Source organism: Fomitiporia mediterranea, assembly GCF_000271605.1.
Source record: "Fomitiporia mediterranea MF3/22 unplaced genomic scaffold FOMMEscaffold_3, whole genome shotgun sequence".
NCBI lineage: Eukaryota > Fungi > Basidiomycota > Agaricomycetes > Hymenochaetales > Hymenochaetaceae > Fomitiporia > Fomitiporia mediterranea.
In genome coordinates this window covers 3,834,754-3,854,701 of record NW_006760388.1, presented here as the reverse complement: position 1 = coordinate 3,854,701, position 19,948 = coordinate 3,834,754, and the positions used below count along the sequence as shown (strand labels likewise).

The following is a 19,948-nucleotide window of genomic DNA, read 5'->3' as shown; positions in this document are numbered from 1 at the left end:
CGATTACATTCCAAAACAACCAAAAGGATGTTTTTGACCTGTTTTTGAGTCATATTTTGCGACTGAGTTGCAGAATTTAATCTTAATATCTACTATCCAGTTTATGGAGGTTTGGAAGGAGCGGATGCTTTCTTACTCAATCTCAAGAAGGATTTTGCAACAGCCAGTAGAATACTGTCCATTACTCTTCTCTGTTTACAAACATGAACTTTGTCATTACGCTTGCCAGCAGTCGAGGAAAGCTTCTGACATTCTTCAATCATCTCTTTCAATGAATCCGAGCAGTTAGCGTCTGTCAGGAATGCCAGCATTGCAACCTTTCACAAGTCCTTCTTAGTTACAGCAAGCTCTTGTGAAAGGCAAACACCTCCGCCATGACAAGTAACACTCTGATCCATCAGAAGAGCAAGACACAGTTGCCTATTGGATAAATGTAGCCTTTGCTTTGTTCTGCAGCAATCCACGGAACACTCATGTATGACCCAGAAGAAAATAAATTAAAAACTAATGCAAGTACAAATCAAAAACACAGCAAAGTGAATCATGTATCAACGTCGACTTCATTCGAAGGTAACTGAGATGGCGTTTCCTGTCCTTGCTCCTGCTCTTGTTCCGCCTCTGCCTCTGGTCCCACCTCTGCTTCTGGTTCCGGTTCCGGTTCTTGTTCGGGCTCGGTTTCTGCTTTAGGCTGTACAGGAGGAACGCTCTCGCTACCAGGAGTCACCTCAACAACATTATCAGTTGTCGCCGCCGACGTAGGCGCAGCAGAGGTAGAAGCGGCCGCTGCAGCTGCAGCCCCTCTTCCCCGTCCCCGTCCTCTTCCTCGTCCCCGACCTCCTCTCCGACCTGCTCTGCCTCTTCCTCGTGGAGCCGGAGTAGGCGTGAGCGGAGGTGCTTCATCGGCCTCTTCCTCGTTTACCCCAGTTGCTTCTGCTGGAGTTACGTTGGTCGCCGGGGTAGGCAACCCTCCAGCCACAACAGTCGCTGTCGTAGTCGCAGTTGCCCTGCCTCTGCCCCGACCTCTGCCCCTTCCCCGTCCCCGCCTTCCAGAAGTAGTCCCGCGAGTCTTTGGCACCACTTCCTCCTCCTTGTCCACATCCGTCTCGCTATCAAAGAACTCATTCACCGCCTTCGGCGGCGGTATACGAAACTCGCCTGCAGGAACTGCACCGCGGTCTTCCGCCTTTTCTTCGTTATTCTTTTCCTCTTCGGGAAGCCAGGCAGCTAAATCAGGTGGGATCTCCTGCATTTGCACGCTAGGTGCACCTTGTAAGTATCGTAGCTTTTGACGAATGCTTCGTGTGATGCGTTGGAGTGCGGCGGGTGTATTCTGATTGTCGATGCGTCCTGCAAGAGTAGGATGAAGAGTGTAATCGTCCGCGAACCACGCGTCGTAAGGTGTTTGCGGTAACGCGTCGGGGACTTCGCAGCCCACGAGAACTGACGTTTCGTACGTCCAGCATCGACTCACATTGTGCACCGTATATCCACCACCACCGAGAACAAGCAACGGCACGCCGAACTTGCGCACAAAGTTCACACACTCACCATGTCCAGCAATGGATAGGTTGAATGCACCAAGCCGGTCGCATCCTAATGAATCTGCGCCGCATTGCAAAACGATAGCAGAAGGTCGAAAAGCTGTGACAGTATCATCGATAACTGTCCTAAATACTGAGAGATAGTTCTCATCGTCTATGCCATCAAGTAAGGGGACGTTGAGTGCAAAGTGTTTTCCAAGTCCGCCGCCGTTGTCATCGAGTCTTCCCGTACCGGGGAAAAAGTCGCCTGTGTATTTGTGGAATGAAACAGTCATGACGCGATTTGAATTCCAGAATGCTAGTTCAACACCATCTCCATGATGAATATCGATGTCGATGTACAATACTCTGGGATGGTATCTGAAGGAGAGTCAGCTCTTGTGACACAAGAGCGAAAATCTATGACAAACCTTAGCAACTCGAGGATTGCAAGAACAATATCATTGATGTAGCAAAATCCACTGGCTTCTCCCCTTTTAGCATGATGCAGACCGCCAGACCAATTGATAGCTATGTCTGTCGTTCCGGCGCACAACTTTCTAGCTCCAGCAAGTGACCCTCCGGCATACATTCGCGTGAAATCATACATATCCGCAAATATCGGACAATCCTCCACACAATTGAACGTATCTATGAGATGTTTCATCTCGTTTTGATTCCTAGGTGTAACCCTGTGATCCGTAAATTCATCGTCATACGGTCCCTGTGGCGAGTACAATTATGCTTACCTTGAGAGGAAATCGATGTATTCAGAGTCATGATAGGCCTCTAGTTCCTCTCGAGTAGCGGGCTTTGGATTGAAAAAGTGATGAACCTGCTTATCCAGGCCATATCCTATAACAAGGGCGTTCGTAAGAGTCAACCGATGTGGTTTCATCGGATGCCTTTCCTACGCAATTCGAAATCCGTCAGTAAATTTTTAACGTAGTACGCGATGAACTCATCGCTTACGCCATAATGATGTTCACCAACGCCTTTTGGAAAGTAATAAGAGACAATAGGACGCGAATGAGGCTGTCAAATGAAGATCAGAGCTGCCGTAATAGATTGAGTTAAAAGGTTAATCATACGTTTATACGTTCTGTTATAGGATGGGCATACGGTTTTCCTCTTCGGTCTTCAAAATGTTTGGAGTCCGAAAAAGTATGAAGAACCGAGCGTGCCATGGCGCAAACGTGAGACCGTAACCAGAGAGATCAAAACAAGAGCCCTAGCGAATGTGCTGAGTAGATGCAACAGAACAACTCGAGTTTAGATTCTGCAGTAATGGTGTAGAAGCTTTTTTGCAGGGTCAAATACAAGTATTTTGTTGTAGAAGAACAGCCCAAGCAGCTACCAGCTCCTCAGAAGTAGGTTTGTAATTAGGGGATGTTTAGGCATGGAGGTAGGAATCCAGAAACGTCTCATACGGTTTAAGGACAAGAGCCGTCAAAAGCCGGTCAATTATGTAATACGTTTTAGTTTCTCCATCCGACAAATTTTATGTAATAGGAATATTTTTAGTTATTATTTCCACGGCAATATTCGAGCTTGACAGTACCGTCAGTAGAGCTACTAATCTACTTTTCCATAAACTTTCCGAGTAAACGCAAGGCGCGGTTAAACAAGTAATATACATCGGTCTTTTTTCGTCCTTTATTCGATATCTAGTTCGCGCCAGCTCCTAACCAGTCCCCAAACAGTAATGATATACTCTCGCCATTATGCGTTCGGCGGATACTCTCCGAGATGGTGGAGGAGATATCTATAACGTGAAGTTTTGATAAGCCATCGCAATGCTGCTTTTGAGGAACAGTGTTTGTAACGACTAGCTCTTTTATTGGAAGTGATTCGAGGAGCGCGAAGTTCGTTTCTGATAGCAGACCATGAGAGACAAGGCAGTAAATAGCGCTTGCGCCGCCATCTTTCAACGCGTTGGCGGCTAAGGAAAGCGTAGTGCCGGTGTCAATCATGTCATCCACGAGAATAGCAACCTTGAGGAGAGTCATTATCCTGCAACACTAGTCGTACAGCAATATCCCATACCTTGTCCCTGACCTCTCCAACAAGAATGTGCATCTGCTCGGGACCATTGCCATTTTTGCGTTGCCGATGAATGAGAGCAAACTCAATGCCCAGCTTGTCTGCAATGGCGGTCGCACTTCAACAAGTCAGAGATACACAGGGAACAAATTAGCGCATATAAACACACCGTTTTGCACCCCCAGCATCTGGTGTAACAACAATCCCGTTTTTCCAGCCATCAATCTCACGTTTGATGTAGCCAATCATCAAAGGCTCGGAGAATAAATTATCACAAGGAATATCGAAGAAACCCTGGATTTGGCTGGCATGGAGGTCCATCGTAATAACGTGGTCGCAACCAGCAACCACTAGCATATTCGCAACCAGCTTTGCCGTGATAGGCGCCCGCGACTTGTCCTTCTTATCAGCACGCGCATATGGGAAACACGGAATGACGGCAGTGATTCGACGCGCAGAGGCAGTTTTGCACGCAGAAATGAGGATAAGCAGTTCCATTAGGTTATCATTCGCGTCTCCGGAACCGCTCTGGATGATGAACACGTCCTCCTCTCGAATGGACTCGCTAATCTTCACACTTGTCTCGCCGTTCGAGAACTTCCTGACGACGCATGGCGTGAGCTGAATGTTAAGCCTAGGAGGTTCTGGTAAATGCTCGCGTGTCGCAAAAATCGATCATCAAGCACCAGCTCACCGCTCGGCTACAGCCTGAGCGAGCTCTGGATGGCTGTTCCCTGCCATACACGAAGTGGGCCAAGGTGAGCACGTTTGAGCTAGTGACAGACGTGAGTGGCGAACCTGTGAGGAGCTTGATTGAGTTTCCGCGAAGCATGACAGTCCGCAGTCGATAAGTTACGCAACAAAGGTGCAAGACAAGAAGGAGAAGAGGAACGAGGGAAAGCAAGACAGATCGAAGTGGGCACTCAAGTAGAGGACGGCAGCCGGAAATCACGGACCTATAAAAATTTAAATTGGCCAAGAATGTCCCTCTGCTCTCACGCCTATAAGCTTCAAAAGGATCCAACGGCAAGAGTCTCTTAGCTCTCGACTTGCATCATACTGATCCACGTTTGCCGTTCTTCTGGTGTACTCAATGTGCTATTTGCCGTGGCCAAGCTCCTACCAGACTGCGGGTTTTTCTCAGTCCGAAGCATTCTATTCGACAGGGCGCTCTTTATCTGAATTTGGCTTCTCATCCATGGGAACTGGCGCTGTGTTAAAAGAGCTTGTCCTCTGTGCCTTGCCATAGGGTGCTGCAATATACCCACGGTCTCCATGAGATTGCTTATAAGAACTACTATGGAGCCTTTATACACTCGAGTTAAATACTGAACCTCCGCTATCAAGATCCATCACCGCTCCAGCAAAGCTCGAGCTATAAGCATGCCACCAAGGGTAGAACGACTCAACTTGACAACAAGATCGCTCCAGAATGTTATAATATCAAACGCATCAGACGTCATATATTACGAAATCGTCACTCCGAAATGGGACACATCAGTGACACGCGTGAGCAGGATGGATCCAAGGAGCCAGGAGCTCGAAGTCGTTGCTGAACTACAGAACGATGTTGGGAGCTCGAGTCACCCGCACCCTACCACAGTCCGCCTCCGAGGTCAGCAGTTTAGGCCTACCCGTGACTTTTGGCTTAAGGATGGCGTAGCCGGATCGTGAGTTTCACATGTTTTGACAAACTGGTTGGTTGAGTGTTCTTAACCGTCAAAAGTGATGCGCGCTTCAGAGGTAAAGACGAAAAATACTATCAATGGAGGCAACGCAAGGGACGCCTCGAGGTAAGCTGTCTAGTTTTCACTGCGTTCACCCATATCGCATTCATGCAGTGCTAATATACGTTTTCGCAGCTCATCCGGGAGCAAGAACCTGATTCTGCCCCAGTCGCCGTTTATCACAAGAATCGCCGCCACTTTCGCATTCTTCCATCATCTCGCCAACCTTACTTAGAGATCCAGCCAACCGTGATGGAGACGCTGGACTCGCTCATAGGTAAGCCTTTCTTCAGCCAGCTTCTCTGAATTGCTGTGACATCATCCACAAATAGTGTCGTTCCTCCTAATGGAACAGAAGCGACGCTCTAAAGCAGTTTAAGCTAGGCTGACATATCTTCGTTATTCACTGCCTGTTTTCTTTTGTTTATTTGTTCCTTTTATTCTTTGTCTTCTGCCTCATTATTACTTCTTTCACCCCATCACATCTAAGTACGGTCGGTCCCAATTGTCGGTATAATTCGCTAGGTTTCTGAGTTTCTACCTGCAGACTTTCTTTCATTATGTACCAGACTTATGTGTAATTGAATAACAGCGAATAGCGTCATCTTATGATATGCCGACACTCGAATAGTATAAAAGTTCCCGGCAGATGAGTGGAGGGAAAGATGATGCAGCTGTGCTCGGGACCGTGCTGCCGTTATGTCTCACGGATCCTTTGGACAAAACAATGTTTTTAACGACGCGGTGCAGAACTGAAAGTTCATCCGGCGCTGGAGGGACAAACGACACGATCTCCTTGGTAAATCTACATTTTATTTGCTGCGAATACGGCGCGGCCACATGAATCATACGCATTCATTTACGCAGGATATAACTCGACAATGCGAGTGAAAATTGGAAATGACAAACAGAACACCATGACCTTTCTATCAGCCGATAAAGCTTATTTTGATAAAGACCATTATAGGAAAGGAGCCCTGACAAGCCGATCAAGTAAGCCCAAGAATAAGAATTGCGGGAGAACGTTTTCCTTTGGATGATGCGTCAACATAGTCCACTAGTCACTTTTGAGGTCCTTGCAAACACATTCGCTCCGAGATGAGACGGGAAAATAAAAGTGAGCCTTGTAAAGCAGACTGTAAGATGTAGCCACGAGTAAGATTCGCCAAGTTCCTCAGGGTTGAGTTCAGTTTTTGTTCTAGGTCTCAGAATCACAGGAAGTTGAAAAGCGAAGCAGAATATGCATTGGTGTTCTCGGTAGTTGTTCCGTTGTTTCCAGTGTTATCCGAGCCGTCCATGGTAGGGAAACTTGTTGCACCCCAGCCCGTTTTCCAGCGGCCTCCTTGTCGACATTTTGCGGCCTGTTCCATGATAGTCTCGTAGAGTGCCAAGTTAAAGCCAACACATTGAAGCCCAACACATGCAATTTTGAGGGCTCCAGCGGAATAGAGTTGCGACACCTCATAGTGGACAGTTGGCGACGTGTTCTTCCTGCCAGCCAACGTTTCCTTAACTAGCATCGCTGACGTCTGTGCGTGTTCGTCTTGAGCACGAGCTAGCTTATTAAAGAACTGTAGGCAGCCTACATACCTCGGAGTCAAGGTCATTCCACTCCTTCGAGCTGAAGTCGTCCAATCGAAGAGCGACGTACTGCCCCGCGTAGTACCACTTTCCCTGACGATTATAAAAACACTCTGTAAATGCTATCAATTGATATTACTGCGAAAGGTTCTTAATAGACCAAACCTGTTGGCTCCATCATTCGACCCCTTGGGTCAACCTCACTCCAGGAATGAGCAGTTGAAACTCGCGCTTTCGTGGTGCATTTGTACAGCGGGGTAAGGAAATAACCGTGTTCTTCACGTTCAGGGCACCAACGGGTCGTAGTTTCGTGGAAGATTCGATATCCCGTGAGACTGCAAGAAATGTTCATCATTTGCCACCATTCGGAAGGTGTTTCGCGTACCTATTCTGCTTGTATGGCATGAGCACGTACGTCGGGTCAACGAAATGTAACTCATTACTTACTGCTGTACAGTTATTGAGGAATTCATGGATTGACAAAGAAGCTGGAAGAATAATAGGCTTGAGTTCATCTTCCGGGATGCCTGGAGGCATCGGAAGAGCAGTCAACACGGCGTTTCTGGCCCTGACCATGTCGGCTGGATTTCCATGATTGATGCGATACTGAACGAAAGTCAGTACTCCAGGGCTGAACGAATTGAAAGGCGCATGTCCTTACGGCTTGAAGCTCTTGACCGACGATAAGCTTCAGGCATGGAGGAGCAATAGTTCCGGGCCCAGAGCCATGCAAAGGCGAGACTGGCTCCGATGCCTGCCCAATCGCGAGGTGGTCAATTCCGTTTGTGAGGGACTGAAGAATCTGATAGAATCAATCGGAAGGCCGGAAGAATATTAGAAAGAAAATAAATTTGTCGAAGAAAGTGGCTTACATTCTCTCCGTATCCGTTGCTATCGACAGCTGTGATACAAGAAGAGGCATCGTCATTCGGGGACCCGCTGTCATTGATACTTCTTGTAATAACCGGCGAAGAGGTGGCTGATGCTCGCGTCTCCTTTTCAGCTTCAACGCTATCTTTCAAACTACGGATAACATCGCGCAAACGAGCAAGCTCTCCTTCCATTAGCTGCCTTTCTTCGACTCTTGCCTGCTCTGCAGCTTCTTTGATGCGAGCTTCGGCATTCGCAAGTCGGCATTCGAGGTCGGCTTTCTCACTTTGAAGACGTCCGATAGTTGTCGCCTTCTCTTTTATGGAGTCATATGCAGAAGACAAGCGCTGAACCGCAGAGTCACGGACTCTTACTGCCTCCACACAACGCATCTTCTCCATTTGCAGCTCGATTGCCATTTCTGCTGCGTGGAAGGGGTCCTAGATCATTTAGTTAGTTAGAATGTACGCGTACATGCTGCAAGAAGAGTTGGATAACCATTGACTTGAGTGATTCGATCTCGCGCCGAGCCTGCCTAAGCTCCTCGACAAGGTTTTGACCATTAACGCTACCGTACCCAGCCGCACTGGGCGCACTCATCGAAGTGGTCACAGTGGCACCAGAGCCTATCGGGCGCGGAAGGGGCGTACCGCCACGGGATGGATAACCGGGCAATGCTGCAAGCAATGATGCACCTTGCTGCCCCTCGGGGCTTGTTATTGGCGAGCGAGACGCGTCGTCAAACATGGTGGCAATTGTCAAAGTCAAGGTGCGTCGGAGTTGGACCTCCAGACGCGTTGAAGCAGCATCCGAACTGGAAAATTTTCCACGGTACTACTACTAGGCAAGCATTATTATATTATTATTGCGAAAGGCCTGTACTTAGTGACTTATTCTGCTGCCTTTGACTCGGCGCACTGGGTCACTGACTCTTATCCAAACTGGCAATGTGCTGCCATGACAATCCAACTAAAATAAGACTTTGCTTCTCCTTTTTAGCATTTGAGTGGCGATGTCCCGAAAACCAACGGACTATCAGCAAAGGCAAAGTTCTAATCAACCGGATGGGATGTATGCGGCAAATAAAGGAAAATAACCTAACCACAGAATCTACTTAAGCACACGTGAGTCTGCTGATGCTCGAGTCGCCCAGTGAGGTCGTCTAATGGCCAGTTCGGAATCGAGACCTATAATACTGGCCGTACAAATGACAAACGTATGTCTCAGCGAAAGAGGATCAGAGGAAAGGAACGTTTTACATTTACTGACATTGAATCGTAACTTTAGGCTAGTTCAAAAAAGGAAGCGTAATCCCACAGCCTAACCCTATTCCGATCATTCTTGATGGGAATTGATACTTTCTCTGTTTGTCCCCGCTCGTCTTGTCGCCACCGACACACCTTCGGTCAAGGCTAATTACTTCAGTCATGGCTTCGTCATCGTTGAAGCTTCTGGCGTCTTTCATAAGTCGTGGCGACACCATCTCTCCTTATCACCGTCTTCTTCTCTGAGAGCAACCTGCTCTAAAGGCGGCACTTATCTCGCTGTCCTTGAAACCACAATGCACACACGAACACCCGTCCTCCTTTGCTTTTTATTGGCTTCCTTTGCACGACACACACGAGGAGTGTTAAATAATGTAACAATCGATGATCAGAACGGCGACCCGACTACTGGTCAATATATTCAATATTCTCCGTCTGAGGCATGGCGAAGAGGTCAGGATTGCAATAATTGCACGGCAAGACCGAATGCCGCGCGAACCTTTGACGGTACATGGATGGATGCAACATATTTTCCTGATGGGATAGGCGAACCCACAGGTGGACAAATTCTGTATGCGAATGTCTCATTTACGGGTGAGTTTCCAGTCTCACTCGATGGAATGCCTCGTTCGTGTCTTTTGAGGAGTAATTCACTTTAATGTTGACTTCCCTCACATACAGGTATCGCAGTGTATGTGCAGGTGATTTTGACGGGAACTATCCCCAACATCCTCGTCGCCGATTCCGATTTTACCTTCTTCATCGACGACACCTTGGTCGGCACATTTCAAAATTCCACCAGTGACTTGTTTTACGTATATAACCAAACAATCTTCTCCATTACGGGCTTGTCGAACTCACTGCACAACTTCACTATCGAGGTTGGACGTACGGGGATGGCATCACTGGTCCTCCTGGACTCTATCATCTATACGTACGTATATTTACTCCCTTTCTCAATTGATTCTCGCCTGAACATCCTCATAGTCAAAATATATCGTCTACAAGTGATAATATCCCTGCTTCAAATGGCGCGTTGGACCCAGGCAAGTCAAAGAAGCTGAACATCGGTTTGATTATTGGCGCAATCTTCGGTGCCGTAGGAGTACTTGCCGCAATACTTGGTATTTTCTGTCTGCATCACCGTCTAAAGAGCAAGCATGTTCACTTTGCACCCGATACAACTCCTCGTCCAATCCATCATTTCCGGCCTGGTCCTCGTGCACTTCCGGCTGGCCAGCGCCGTGGTCCTAATCGAGCTAGAATACCTCATACTGTCATGAACGAGCTGACTCGGTCTGATAGCACTGGAATCGTCCATTTACGGGCGGTACCTATTAGTGGTACTCCTCGTGCAGGACGCCCTGCTGGTCAAGTTGCCTTGGTTGCTCCATTAGAACGCTGTAGCAGCACAAGAGCTTCTGTTGGTTCGGGAGGAAGCGATTCGCCGATCCATCAACCTTCCTCACAATCACAACCCCCATCTTCAGCTAATATGAATCCTCCTCCTGATTCAGCAAATAGCTTTGAACTATCCGTCGCCGCGCCTCCACCTTACAGCAGGATTGGTTCAAGGCCTCCCTCCGTTATCTCAGAATATTAAACTCTGATGAAGCACAGCAACTCTCACGCCTTGTGGTACCTCTATTCCTTCGCATGTTTCTCTTCTGCTCTTTCTTCTGGGTGTTATCTGGACTGTTCTTCTTCTATACTGCAACTCTGCGCCTACTCTGCACACTGGATCCTTCCTCACTTTGTTGGACATAAGACAGCTCCTTCGGAGGACTGTACGGATACATTGTATAACTACAATCAATTTTGGAATACTTTGCATTTTCGTCTTATATCAACCATATCCGAATTGTATCGCCATAATGTAATAATGTAATTTGTGCAACGTTGAATGACATACGGAATATACCGGTTTCCCACGACAAATATGGTTCCACTATTTAAAAAATTAAAATAGGATTATCTTTGGCAAAGCCCCTCGGTTAGGGCATTTTGCTCTGTGCTCACATCGACCAGTCTGCTCGTTACTTAAGGCTCGGGGTCGTCGGAGGATAATTGCACTAGTCCTACAAAAGTGATACTCCGTTGGTTGCTGGCTACTATCATCAATGCTACCCTGATCTCTCAATGTTTTTCTCACCAAACATGGAAAACTGAGTCTCGCTTAACCAGTGCCGACAACTCTGCCGCAATCGTACCTGGGCGCTCTCCCAGATGTCTTGGCCTCGGAGGCGTGGTCTAGTTTTGGTTTCTTCCCATCAACTCCCCTGCACAGAACATCTTGCTCTGGGCAGCCACCCCGCTGCCTCCTGGTCTGCACCTGCTGAATTGTAAGTACTCCAAGATTTACCCGCTCGTCTTCTCTATCCTGTTTTTTCTGACCGCTCTGGACATACAGGACGACTGGATTAGCCTTACAAATGTACTTCTCGACATGCTGTATACTTTTCTCTTCTCTTGCCCTTTTACCTCGGATACGTGGAGCTCTGGTGAACGTGACAATCGATGACCAGTTTGGTGATCCAACGACTGGGCAAGTTATTCAATACAATCCTCCCGAGGCATGGAACCCAGGACAGACCTGTAGTGGATGTACTGCCAAACCCGCTCCTGCAAGCAACGCCCATAATGGTACGTGGACGGATGCGACGTTCTTTCCAGCTGGAACTGGGATAGGCACGACCAATGTATCTGGCCAAATTATATCGGCTTCGGTACCTTTTGTAGGTAAGTTACCTCGTCAAACCCCATCTTCGCTGCTCGCTCTCCGTTGGAAGTGGTTATCCTAACCACGCTCCATTCCGACAATAGGGACTGCTGTTTACGTGTCAGTTATCTTGACTGGGTCAATAACCTCTCCCGATGGCCGTTCCGATTTCACCTTCCTTATCGACAATGCCACCGCAGGAGTCTTCCAGAAGGAACCAAATGGCGATTCTTCTTACCAGTTCAATCAGATTGTATTTTCCCAGACGGGTCTTGAAAATCAGTTGCATACGATAACAATCCAGTCCGGAAATGGTGGGAAGAAGTCAATCGTCCTGCTGGATTCTATCATCTACACGTATGTCACTTCGATTTTTAAAATGTACCACAGGCGGCTGAAGAACAATAAAGTAAGAAGAACGCTTCCGGGACTGACAGCAACCAGTCCCCAAGTGCTACCCAAACTCCGGACAGCTCGTCTACTGGTTCGAAATCATCGAATGTTGGTGTAATAGTAGGACCTGTTGTGGGCGGAGTCATCGTCGGCGGTGCAATCATTGCGCTCATTTTCTTCCTACGTCGACGACGACGACAACAACAACAACAGGGGCAGAACGTTCGTGTTCTGATCGACTCACCCCCAACGCCTGCGATGCGTCGCGATCCTGCTGGCACTGGGTTCCACAACGCGATGTCGCATGTCGAGCCATTCGTTACGAGTGGCTCGCAGACACCGTACAAGCACAACAATGGCAGTTATGTTATCGCAGGGCCTGAATACGGAGGTACAGCAGTTACGGGCACCCATATCCAACGTGGTCATAGCCCACCAACGCATCCAGGCTCGTCTGAAGGCGGCGAGTCGATACACCTAGTGGCACAGCCCCGGACAGGCGCATCAGCGTACGGCGATGTAGACGAGTCGGCCATTGACTCAACAACACCGCTCGCATCGCCTCCAGCATACAGCGAAGTTGCCACCAGTGGATCCTCTGCTGTCTCGAGGCTACCAAACCCGTATGGGAAGGGTAATCGAGTATCAAATGCATAGCGATAAAATGTCTCTCCCTTTTTCCCCTCCACTTTGTCTGCTCTGTATATTTCTTATCTCTTGGTTATTATGGGTTTTTCATGCCTTTCTTTCATCTCCGACATACCCGCTTGCATGTATATGACGAACGCGCTACCGCACAACTCAGATGTCGAACTATATATAATACGGACTATTCACTTTTAAAATGAGATTAAAACAGCCAGTGCGAAAAATTTACAATAAACTTAGCGTCGGACTTCTAACTATCTCGTTTGAATACTGTTGATATTTACGTTAATCTTCATATGAACTCCGGAACCTGCAACTTAAATGAGTGCATCACTCTGGACATTCGACATTCCTTTGTCGCTCAACTCACACAATGAATTTGACTTAAATTTGGAAGCGGAAATCTTGCCGTTGTGGGCTTATCAAAGTTATTCATCTTTCAACTCGTGATGAAATTTCTCTGACTCGTTATAGTTGTCTTTAATGATAGAGAATACTGCCGATCTGCAGGCAATTTACTAGCCGCCACAGTACAAGATATCCAGTGGGCCCAGAGTCACTGCAATATGTTGCATTTATGTAGAAAAAGTCTGTGATACTACGGGATGATGTTAGTTATTTGACCTAACCTCATAAAAGGACAGGACCATGCAAGTGCCACAGTAGGTCTGCCAAGTTATAAATTAGACAAAACGGGGGTGTGGTGTATTGAAGTTAAGGTCCGAGGAATATAAGCATCTCAAAGTCCTGTTATTCGCCATATAGGATGGTGGGATAGCCTCCAGTGACCTCAGGGTTCTGGTCAGCCACAGAGGTCAAAGTGTAGAACGTGTATCAGAGTGCAAACACGATGTGATAGCATGTCATGTCTTACAGAACGGAGCAATAAATTATTTTTAGCACAAAATATGATGCGAAATTGTCGGACTCTCTAACTGTCACGGTATTGCAAAAGTAACAAACTGTGAGGATTTACTCCTATAGTTAACACTTCTGTAAATTAATTTGCACAAATAGAAGGCGAGAGAAATCACAATAAATCCGATTCCGAGTGTGCATATTTATGTTACCAAATAATCTCAGATTTGGTATGTGCTGAGCTAACACAATTTGATGTTTGATGGGTAGATTATGATATTTTCCTCCATGTGTCTATTCATTATGGCATGCAATGCTTGTTTGTTCACCTGGCTTATGTATCTGCCCCCTACTTGGTCAAATTAATTGATGAGCCTTCAAGCTATTAGTTTTCAGTGATGGTCAGAGACTGTTCTATGCAAGGCTTTGTCACTCTCTCTCACATTCTAATATCAAAGACCTCTGTTGGTGCACTAGAATATGTACAAAAATAATTATGACAAAGTTTCGGCATGCAATGTAGCCCATGCATAAATAACTAGATAATGCACACTCTCATGTCTGCACCATTATACAGTTGCACTCTGTTCAATTTTACTCACAATAAATTACAATTAATGTCAAGCAGCAGCCAAAGCAGCTCGGGGCTTACTGAGAAAAGTCTCAGTGAAATCGCTCCAGGCATGCTTGTCTTTGTTGTGAATGAAGACTTTGTCAACATTAGTAACTTCCTCGGATCCAAGTTATCAAAGAGCTCAAGACCAGATAAAACGAAGCAGAGAGGTCATTTCGAACTTGTGGTTGAAGTACACTCCGACTCTGTTGAAACAGTTATGATGACAAGCTTTTCAGGAGCAGAGAAATTGGACGGGACAATACCTCGGGATAGATGGAAATTCTGCGTGCCAATTTATCCGGCTGCTACAGAAGACAATGAACAATATGGACCAGTTTCATTTGTACCCGGAAAAGGGACTGACAAGCATGGTACAGGTGGCTGGCTCACTGTCCAATCGACGTCCATAATAAGGCCAAATAGTAACGGAAAGGTATGCAAGTTATTATCCGCTTGTTGTGTATTTCACTCACATATTCAACAGTATAAAGTGAAAGAGACTGACATGGACCGAAGCTTTCTGTCGTATCTGCAGTACCTCGGTAGGTCAAACTCTGGGTTCTACACTCAGAGCATACAGCAAGGGGGACAACGCATCAGCACCAGTGAAGGACAGGCTATGCTGTTGAAAAGAGGCAAGAAACATGAGGGCAAAGGCAAGAAGGACAGAGGATCGTCAAGTAGAAATCCTTAATATACATTACAGACTACCATAAAACGTCGGGCTTAGAATTATTTTTGATAAATAGCAGACGTACAGAATTGCAAGTATAATAATAAGCCATAAATGGTTCTTGAGACTAGACATAGATTATAATTAATATTAACTACTAATTACCCGTCGGCAGTGAGACTGCGTGGGAGGGAGTATATAAAGTCATAAACGCGGAATCACTGGCACGGTCAGCAGATACTAGTAATCGTGAGAATCAATATAAAGATTGTGCACTATTGAATGTGCATACAATCATGCTGGTCTGTTCCGACAATTCTTAACTATCTAAAACACTGTATTTGTTGATGCCTAATATACACGTACTAATATTACTGCAGGCTTCCACTGTAGATACACTTATAATGTGCCATTGTATTTATTGTGATTTCTCAGGATACAGGAATATGCATCAATGGTTCTTTTCCTGCTGAAATTCTGAGTACATTCTCTAAAATACAGAATAAGGAGGATTGCAGCGTTCCAGGTAAAATGTCATAATGCTCCTCCTAAATTGTGGACTGTAGCATAGTTGGATATGTAGGATTAATACATGATTTTCTCTTGTTGTGCAACAGATTGATTTAATTCATTAGAAAACCACTGATGAGTCGGGAGTACTCTTGTCTTTATTGCAGGAGGAAATTATTCATACATATCACTAAAACTATCCAGGGCATATTGAGACACACAGATGCAAATGCATCTACACCAAACACTGCTAAATTATTTATTCACAGATATAATTGTCAACAAGCACATTCCTGCTACCCCAATTAATATCACCATTATGCAATACAACTCGCAGCTTGAGTGATTATCAATTAAGGGTATCAAAGGAAAAAAAACCTCACTGAATTTTGACTGGTGCCCGACATCAAATGTATTTTCTTCCGAGACGAGGTGATGACGTCGGACCTTTTCCTTTCAGGTTCCGAGAACAACTAATCTCGGCCCTGATGTCGATCAGGCCGAACGTAAATCAAACAATTTTATGTAAATTACGAAGTCGCGACATTTACTCGCACAGAATATTGCCTAATTGACTATCAGTGTCCTCATCCACACGTTAACGAATCCGTCAGTCAAATAACAAATAACACAGGGTTGTGCCTACGCTACGGATGCCTATATACGTACTAGTGTGCTGCAGAACTCTTTGTACTGTAAGGGGTATAGATGCACAGCAATCAATGAATCAATGTTTAAGAGTAGTTGAGAAAGTGAAGCGGTAAATGACCTTGCATGAAGCAAACGGAGAATAGATGAAAGCTTATGAGTTTGGCTATGGTCGGAAGCCTAATAGAAATCCATGAATGCGAATGAGCAGTTAAAAGAAAGTAGTTAAAAGAACAGCATTTGACAAAGATAAGTGGTATCCTAATTAAATAAAGGGTCGCTCAATGAGTATAGCCCAGAAGTGATGATCGTGTTTCGAATATTCATCGCCAGATGCTTATGAAGAGAGCAAAAGTATCAATAGATAATAGCAATAACTGATTATAAAGATGCCTTGGCAATTTTCCCAACATACTCATGGACGAAGCCATCCTTGTCTGCTCTGGGAGTGCTCTGCAAAAGACAACGTAAGGATATACACGATATGTACTGTATCATTTGGCCATGTACCTTTTCAAGAACATCTATCCCATACACGTCTTTAATGAGTCTAGCTGGTATATGTGGCAAACATTCTACGTCTTTTTTACGACAGTAACGACATTTCAACTCGGTCTCGTCTTTTTCACACTATTCGATGTGCACATAAGGAGTGAATACCAGTGCTGATGATAGTAGCAGAACAGGGCTTACCTTTTTCTTGCGCATCTGACAAGCCGCACAGGGTTTCTCATTCTTGGTTGACGAGCTAGTCCCCGATTCATGGCAGTCCGAGACAGCTGTGCATCCAGGTACTCCCCAAGATGCATGGTTCCCAGCAGTAGTGAAACGGTCCTTTCTCGGAGCCAAACCGCCAGGTAAGGCTTCAACATGGCCAGCGTGCGGAGCGTTGATGGAGTATGGGCCAACGGTCTCGCCTAGAGACATGTTCGCAACGTCAGAGTCCAGCGGAAGACTACTCGCTACGTAGAAATCGATATCTTCGCCGGCTATGTAAGAGGGTATGAGCAATTCAAAACAAGAACTGAGTGTATAGAGTGCATACACAATTTAATGAGGTCCTCGATGTAATGTTGCAGGGACATCGAGACACTCTGCAGTACCATGAACGAGTGGGCGCTGGGGGATGCATACCTGCAGGACGGCTGTACAGGATATAAGCACAATAAAATTCTGGCAACTTCAACAACTCGTGACGCAATCGGCGGCGATCACAAGCCCAAAATCGTCAGTGGATAGCAATTATTCCATGAAGAGAAACAAGGGCCCGGAAAGCAGGATGTCTGCCACTTACCATGCAGGTGTTGATACGGAACACATGATACAAACACAGACGCTACCATATTATTGGGTGAAAGGTTTCAGAGGACAGAATGGGAAGGTCTTCGGTATGAATGTCACGGTTGCGCATTGAGACGATGCCGACCCGTGCAATAAAACAAGGAAGTTATCCGACGGTCTCACGGAGCGCCCCTTCTGGCCTCATGGTGAACGCGATTTCTGATATACTCAACCGATGGACACCGAAGATGGTTGAGCGATCCGTTCAGGATTTCTTGCACTTAACAAAAGAGTGACGTATTGGTACATGTGATGATGGCCGCTCTAAAAACCAGCCCCGTGCTGCGCAGTGAGCTGCCTTCGACCATTTTGAGTTTGTATATGGCTTTCAAATTCGGACATCCGCAGTAGTCCTTTAGCTTCCGCCGATCCTCCTGTCCGATTGACCTGAATTTAAGAAGAAGAAGCGCCTTCGGGGAGAGCCATGGAGGCAATTGTCCAACTGACTTCGGACGCTGAGAATCCGACAACTGCCTTCTCGTAGAAGTCGCCTTCTTTCTGATGCGGAGTCATGGAAGTCATGTCCGTTGTTGTCTATATGTTTCAGCGTGGACAGAAGATTGGATACCATAACAGAACACGGAGAATGGCCTACAATATTGCATGTATCATAGACCTACCCAATCAACGAGCAACCGTTATTGGTCACGAGGCGCTATACCTTGAGTAACTACCAGTCCTCCTCAGCGGCAGCTAGACAGGAGGATGTAGATTTCAGTTCATTCTTGATTCACCGTCGAAAGAGGTGTTAAAGTGTCCGTTACACGATGCAGATTCCCGGACTCTGTCGAAACAGCGCCCACCCGAGACACAAACTATGAACTACGTGGTATCCGACAGCGATAGAAGCCAAGTAGAGCGGGGAGTGAGATGAACGTAATGATAAGGCCGCATCCACGTCGATACCCAATCTGGCGCATGACGATCCATGCTTAAAATGGGTTGAATATACAAGCCGAGGTGATTAGTGGCAGTAGCAGGATTTAATAAAATATGCATCATGATAAAACGGCACGCCCTTCCTCTTCACGTCCAGCACATTGCATGAATCAGGCGCATGATCACTTCTTCGCGTTTCATCGTCTAGGAGACGATTTTTCATGATGGGATTGGGCCAGTGTTTCCAACGGTCTTGATTGCTCGTGACGTGGACATCTTCTCCCAGCCTCAAGGCCATACATCGAAAAAGCAGATTAGAGCCGCGAGGCGTTATTGGACTGAATGAAGATCTCATTCGTGGAGCCGGAATCTCTAGATGCTCCCGAACGAGATCTAGATCTGCCCATTCATAACATAAGATGCCACCAACTGCTTCTGCAGCACAACGAAGAACAAGTTTGAAAAGTTTGGCTTAGTGAAGGCCGGAACTCGCTTGGAAGAAGACCAGTTGAGCGCGAGACTCCCCTTCGATCCAATTCTTTGGGCTTGCATTTACTTGGACATGCTACTACGGACGTGTACCCAATAAAAATATACTGGCGTTTCAGACAGGATACATTTCTTCAAGAAACGAAGCGCAGCCATGTAAATAAAGGAACGCTCGACGAAATCGAGCTAAGCTTGGACGATGGGTTTGCACCAGTAATCAATGGTCATTTGTAAGAACTCAGTCGCTCAGTTTGAAGACACCCATTCCAGAATAGGGTGCGGAGAGACCCAGGGTTGGAATCTGGGATGTTTATTCGTGGATTATATGATTTGGCCCAAGAACAAGATATGGGATAAGCACGTACTTTCTCGACGTTGGTTTTTCTCGTTTCGTGCGGCGGACACTCTTTATAACTCTTGTTAGCACACCGTTGGCAGAGACGAGGTGCTTCGCGAATGACGACACACTGTACAATATAGAGTAATGTCAGAGTCGTCAGAGACACCCAGACGATTGTTGGATGATCTTAACAGACCTTCTTTTGAAGACTTTGGCAGTATGCACATGGCCTTCGATTCTTGTCTGTCGTCCTGCGTTTTTTCTTGTCTGATGACTTGTGTCCGACCTCATTTTCGGGCGACGTCTCGTCGACACGAGGAATGTCGCTGCAGCAAGTCGTCTCAGTTGGCATACGAATGACCTCTTCAGGACGCGTACTGCCGTCGAAACCACCTAGCGCAGATGATGTGTTCGATTGGACTCGGTCGTTGACGCGATTATCGTCAGAGGCAAGCTGTGGATAGCCAGAAACTGTGGTCCAAGGCTGCTGTAAAATGGTCTCGGAGTTTTGAACGGGCCATGGCATGAATACTAGTGTTTGCTCAATCGCTGCGAACTACATGCGACACAAACAGCAGGACATACCAGGAGCAACTGACTCCTCGTATATGCCAATGTGCTCCATAGAGGCGATGTGAGAGAGGTCCAATGGGAGGAATTGGGGAAGGGGGAGAAGAGGCGCGTTCTAAGAAGAAACTTCAACACACCAATGTTCCAGAGCATCTCGAACATAAATATAGAGGATGTCGCCGATAGTGTGCCAAAAAGGGAAGTCAAAAAGAGACACGCAAGTTCGTTGCAAGGTAAAAGGCGCGGAAACCTATCGTG

At 46.4% G+C, this 19,948-nt stretch overlaps 10 protein-coding genes across 10 annotated transcripts; 4 read left to right on the top strand and 6 right to left on the bottom strand.

Annotated features, from left to right (window-relative positions):
* Positions 1 to 509: 509 nt before the first annotated feature.
* FOMMEDRAFT_166468 (uncharacterized protein) lies at positions 510 to 2,707 on the bottom strand (the record flags this gene model as incomplete). The annotated part of the gene is made up of 5 exons (XM_007264305.1): positions 510 to 1,901; positions 1,952 to 2,212; positions 2,270 to 2,430; positions 2,493 to 2,555; positions 2,612 to 2,707. 5 exons carry the CDS (start codon positions 2,705 to 2,707, stop codon positions 542 to 544), a joined length of 1,941 nt encoding a protein of 646 aa, XP_007264367.1. The 3' UTR covers positions 510 to 541.
* Positions 2,708 to 3,187: 480 nt separating this feature from the next.
* On the bottom strand, positions 3,188 to 4,395 carry FOMMEDRAFT_153621 (phosphoribosyl pyrophosphokinase; the record flags this gene model as incomplete). Its single annotated transcript, XM_007264304.1, has 5 exons — positions 3,188 to 3,514; positions 3,567 to 3,681; positions 3,733 to 4,197; positions 4,258 to 4,297; positions 4,362 to 4,395. 5 exons carry the CDS (start codon positions 4,393 to 4,395, stop codon positions 3,188 to 3,190), a joined length of 981 nt encoding a protein of 326 aa, XP_007264366.1.
* Positions 4,396 to 5,069: 674 nt separating this feature from the next.
* Positions 5,070 to 5,748, top strand: FOMMEDRAFT_18374 (uncharacterized protein). The gene is made up of 4 exons (XM_007264303.1): positions 5,070 to 5,233; positions 5,290 to 5,356; positions 5,426 to 5,567; positions 5,623 to 5,748. The coding sequence occupies exons 1-4, from the start codon at positions 5,082 to 5,084 to the stop codon at positions 5,667 to 5,669; spliced, it is 408 nt and encodes a 135-aa protein (XP_007264365.1). The 5' UTR covers positions 5,070 to 5,081; the 3' UTR covers positions 5,670 to 5,748.
* A 753-nt stretch (positions 5,749 to 6,501) lies between these two features.
* Positions 6,502 to 8,488, bottom strand: FOMMEDRAFT_153619 (uncharacterized protein; the record flags this gene model as incomplete). The annotated part of the gene is made up of 7 exons (XM_007264302.1): positions 6,502 to 6,819; positions 6,881 to 6,984; positions 7,037 to 7,206; positions 7,257 to 7,477; positions 7,533 to 7,673; positions 7,744 to 8,181; positions 8,216 to 8,488. The coding sequence occupies 7 exons, from the start codon at positions 8,486 to 8,488 to the stop codon at positions 6,502 to 6,504; spliced, it is 1,665 nt and encodes a 554-aa protein (XP_007264364.1).
* An 814-nt stretch (positions 8,489 to 9,302) lies between these two features.
* FOMMEDRAFT_145466 (uncharacterized protein) lies at positions 9,303 to 10,609 on the top strand (the record flags this gene model as incomplete). The annotated part of the gene is made up of 3 exons (XM_007264301.1): positions 9,303 to 9,600; positions 9,688 to 9,940; positions 9,994 to 10,609. The coding sequence occupies 3 exons, from the start codon at positions 9,303 to 9,305 to the stop codon at positions 10,607 to 10,609; spliced, it is 1,167 nt and encodes a 388-aa protein (XP_007264363.1).
* Positions 10,610 to 10,998: 389 nt separating this feature from the next.
* On the top strand, positions 10,999 to 12,948 carry FOMMEDRAFT_18373 (uncharacterized protein). Its single transcript, XM_007264300.1, has 4 exons — positions 10,999 to 11,348; positions 11,417 to 11,745; positions 11,830 to 12,082; positions 12,136 to 12,948. The coding sequence occupies exons 1-4, from the start codon at positions 11,233 to 11,235 to the stop codon at positions 12,773 to 12,775; spliced, it is 1,338 nt and encodes a 445-aa protein (XP_007264362.1). The 5' UTR covers positions 10,999 to 11,232; the 3' UTR covers positions 12,776 to 12,948.
* Positions 12,949 to 14,241: 1,293 nt separating this feature from the next.
* On the top strand, positions 14,242 to 14,934 carry FOMMEDRAFT_26943 (uncharacterized protein; the record flags this gene model as incomplete). Its single annotated transcript, XM_007264299.1, has 2 exons — positions 14,242 to 14,673; positions 14,725 to 14,934. 2 exons carry the CDS (start codon positions 14,242 to 14,244, stop codon positions 14,932 to 14,934), a joined length of 642 nt encoding a protein of 213 aa, XP_007264361.1.
* A 1,196-nt stretch (positions 14,935 to 16,130) lies between these two features.
* FOMMEDRAFT_166463 (uncharacterized protein) lies at positions 16,131 to 17,247 on the bottom strand. Its single transcript, XM_007264298.1, has 4 exons — positions 17,117 to 17,247; positions 16,765 to 17,060; positions 16,582 to 16,701; positions 16,131 to 16,524 (listed from the first exon to the last, which is right to left on the bottom strand). Exons 1-4 carry the CDS (start codon positions 17,175 to 17,177, stop codon positions 16,453 to 16,455), a joined length of 549 nt encoding a protein of 182 aa, XP_007264360.1. The 5' UTR covers positions 17,178 to 17,247; the 3' UTR covers positions 16,131 to 16,452.
* A 63-nt stretch (positions 17,248 to 17,310) lies between these two features.
* On the bottom strand, positions 17,311 to 17,934 carry FOMMEDRAFT_166461 (uncharacterized protein; the record flags this gene model as incomplete). Its single annotated transcript, XM_007264297.1, has 2 exons — positions 17,311 to 17,799; positions 17,860 to 17,934. 2 exons carry the CDS (start codon positions 17,932 to 17,934, stop codon positions 17,677 to 17,679), a joined length of 198 nt encoding a protein of 65 aa, XP_007264359.1. The 3' UTR covers positions 17,311 to 17,676.
* An 854-nt stretch (positions 17,935 to 18,788) lies between these two features.
* Positions 18,789 to 19,767, bottom strand: FOMMEDRAFT_139426 (uncharacterized protein). Its single transcript, XM_007264296.1, has 4 exons — positions 19,706 to 19,767; positions 19,317 to 19,651; positions 19,146 to 19,247; positions 18,789 to 19,081 (listed from the first exon to the last, which is right to left on the bottom strand). The coding sequence occupies exons 1-4, from the start codon at positions 19,743 to 19,745 to the stop codon at positions 19,019 to 19,021; spliced, it is 540 nt and encodes a 179-aa protein (XP_007264358.1). The 5' UTR covers positions 19,746 to 19,767; the 3' UTR covers positions 18,789 to 19,018.
* Between the last annotated feature and the right edge of the window lie 181 nt (positions 19,768 to 19,948).

Bases quoted from the DNA above. Each gene is read 5' to 3' on its own strand.
- FOMMEDRAFT_18373 (XM_007264300.1), top strand. From the start codon at position 11,233: ATGTCTTGGCCTCGGAGGCGTGGTCTAGTTTTGGTTTCTTCCCATCAA. The intron at 11,746-11,829 runs GTAAGTTACCTC...TTCCGACAATAG, and splicing joins GGCTTCGGTACCTTTTGTAG to GGACTGCTGTTTACGTGTCA. The intron at 12,083-12,135 runs GTATGTCACTTC...AGAACAATAAAG, and splicing joins CTGGATTCTATCATCTACAC to TAAGAAGAACGCTTCCGGGA.
- FOMMEDRAFT_18374 (XM_007264303.1), top strand. From the start codon at position 5,082: ATGGATCCAAGGAGCCAGGAGCTCGAAGTCGTTGCTGAACTACAGAAC. The intron at 5,357-5,425 runs GTAAGCTGTCTA...ACGTTTTCGCAG, and splicing joins AACGCAAGGGACGCCTCGAG to CTCATCCGGGAGCAAGAACC. The intron at 5,568-5,622 runs GTAAGCCTTTCT...ATCCACAAATAG, and splicing joins GACGCTGGACTCGCTCATAG to TGTCGTTCCTCCTAATGGAA.
- FOMMEDRAFT_139426 (XM_007264296.1), bottom strand. From the start codon at position 19,745: ATGGAGCACATTGGCATATACGAGGAGTCAGTTGCTCCTG. The intron at 19,652-19,705 runs GTATGTCCTGCT...AGCAAACACTAG, and splicing joins CGAGGAGTCAGTTGCTCCTG to TATTCATGCCATGGCCCGTT. The intron at 19,248-19,316 runs GTCTGTTAAGAT...TATATTGTACAG, and splicing joins GCCAAAGTCTTCAAAAGAAG to TGTGTCGTCATTCGCGAAGC.
- FOMMEDRAFT_166463 (XM_007264298.1), bottom strand. From the start codon at position 17,177: ATGGTACTGCAGAGTGTCTCGATGTCCCTGCAACATTACATCGAGGAC. The intron at 17,061-17,116 runs GTATGCACTCTA...CCTCTTACATAG, and splicing joins CGAGGACCTCATTAAATTGT to CCGGCGAAGATATCGATTTC. The intron at 16,702-16,764 runs GTAAGCCCTGTT...CACATCGAATAG, and splicing joins GTCAGATGCGCAAGAAAAAG to TGTGAAAAAGACGAGACCGA.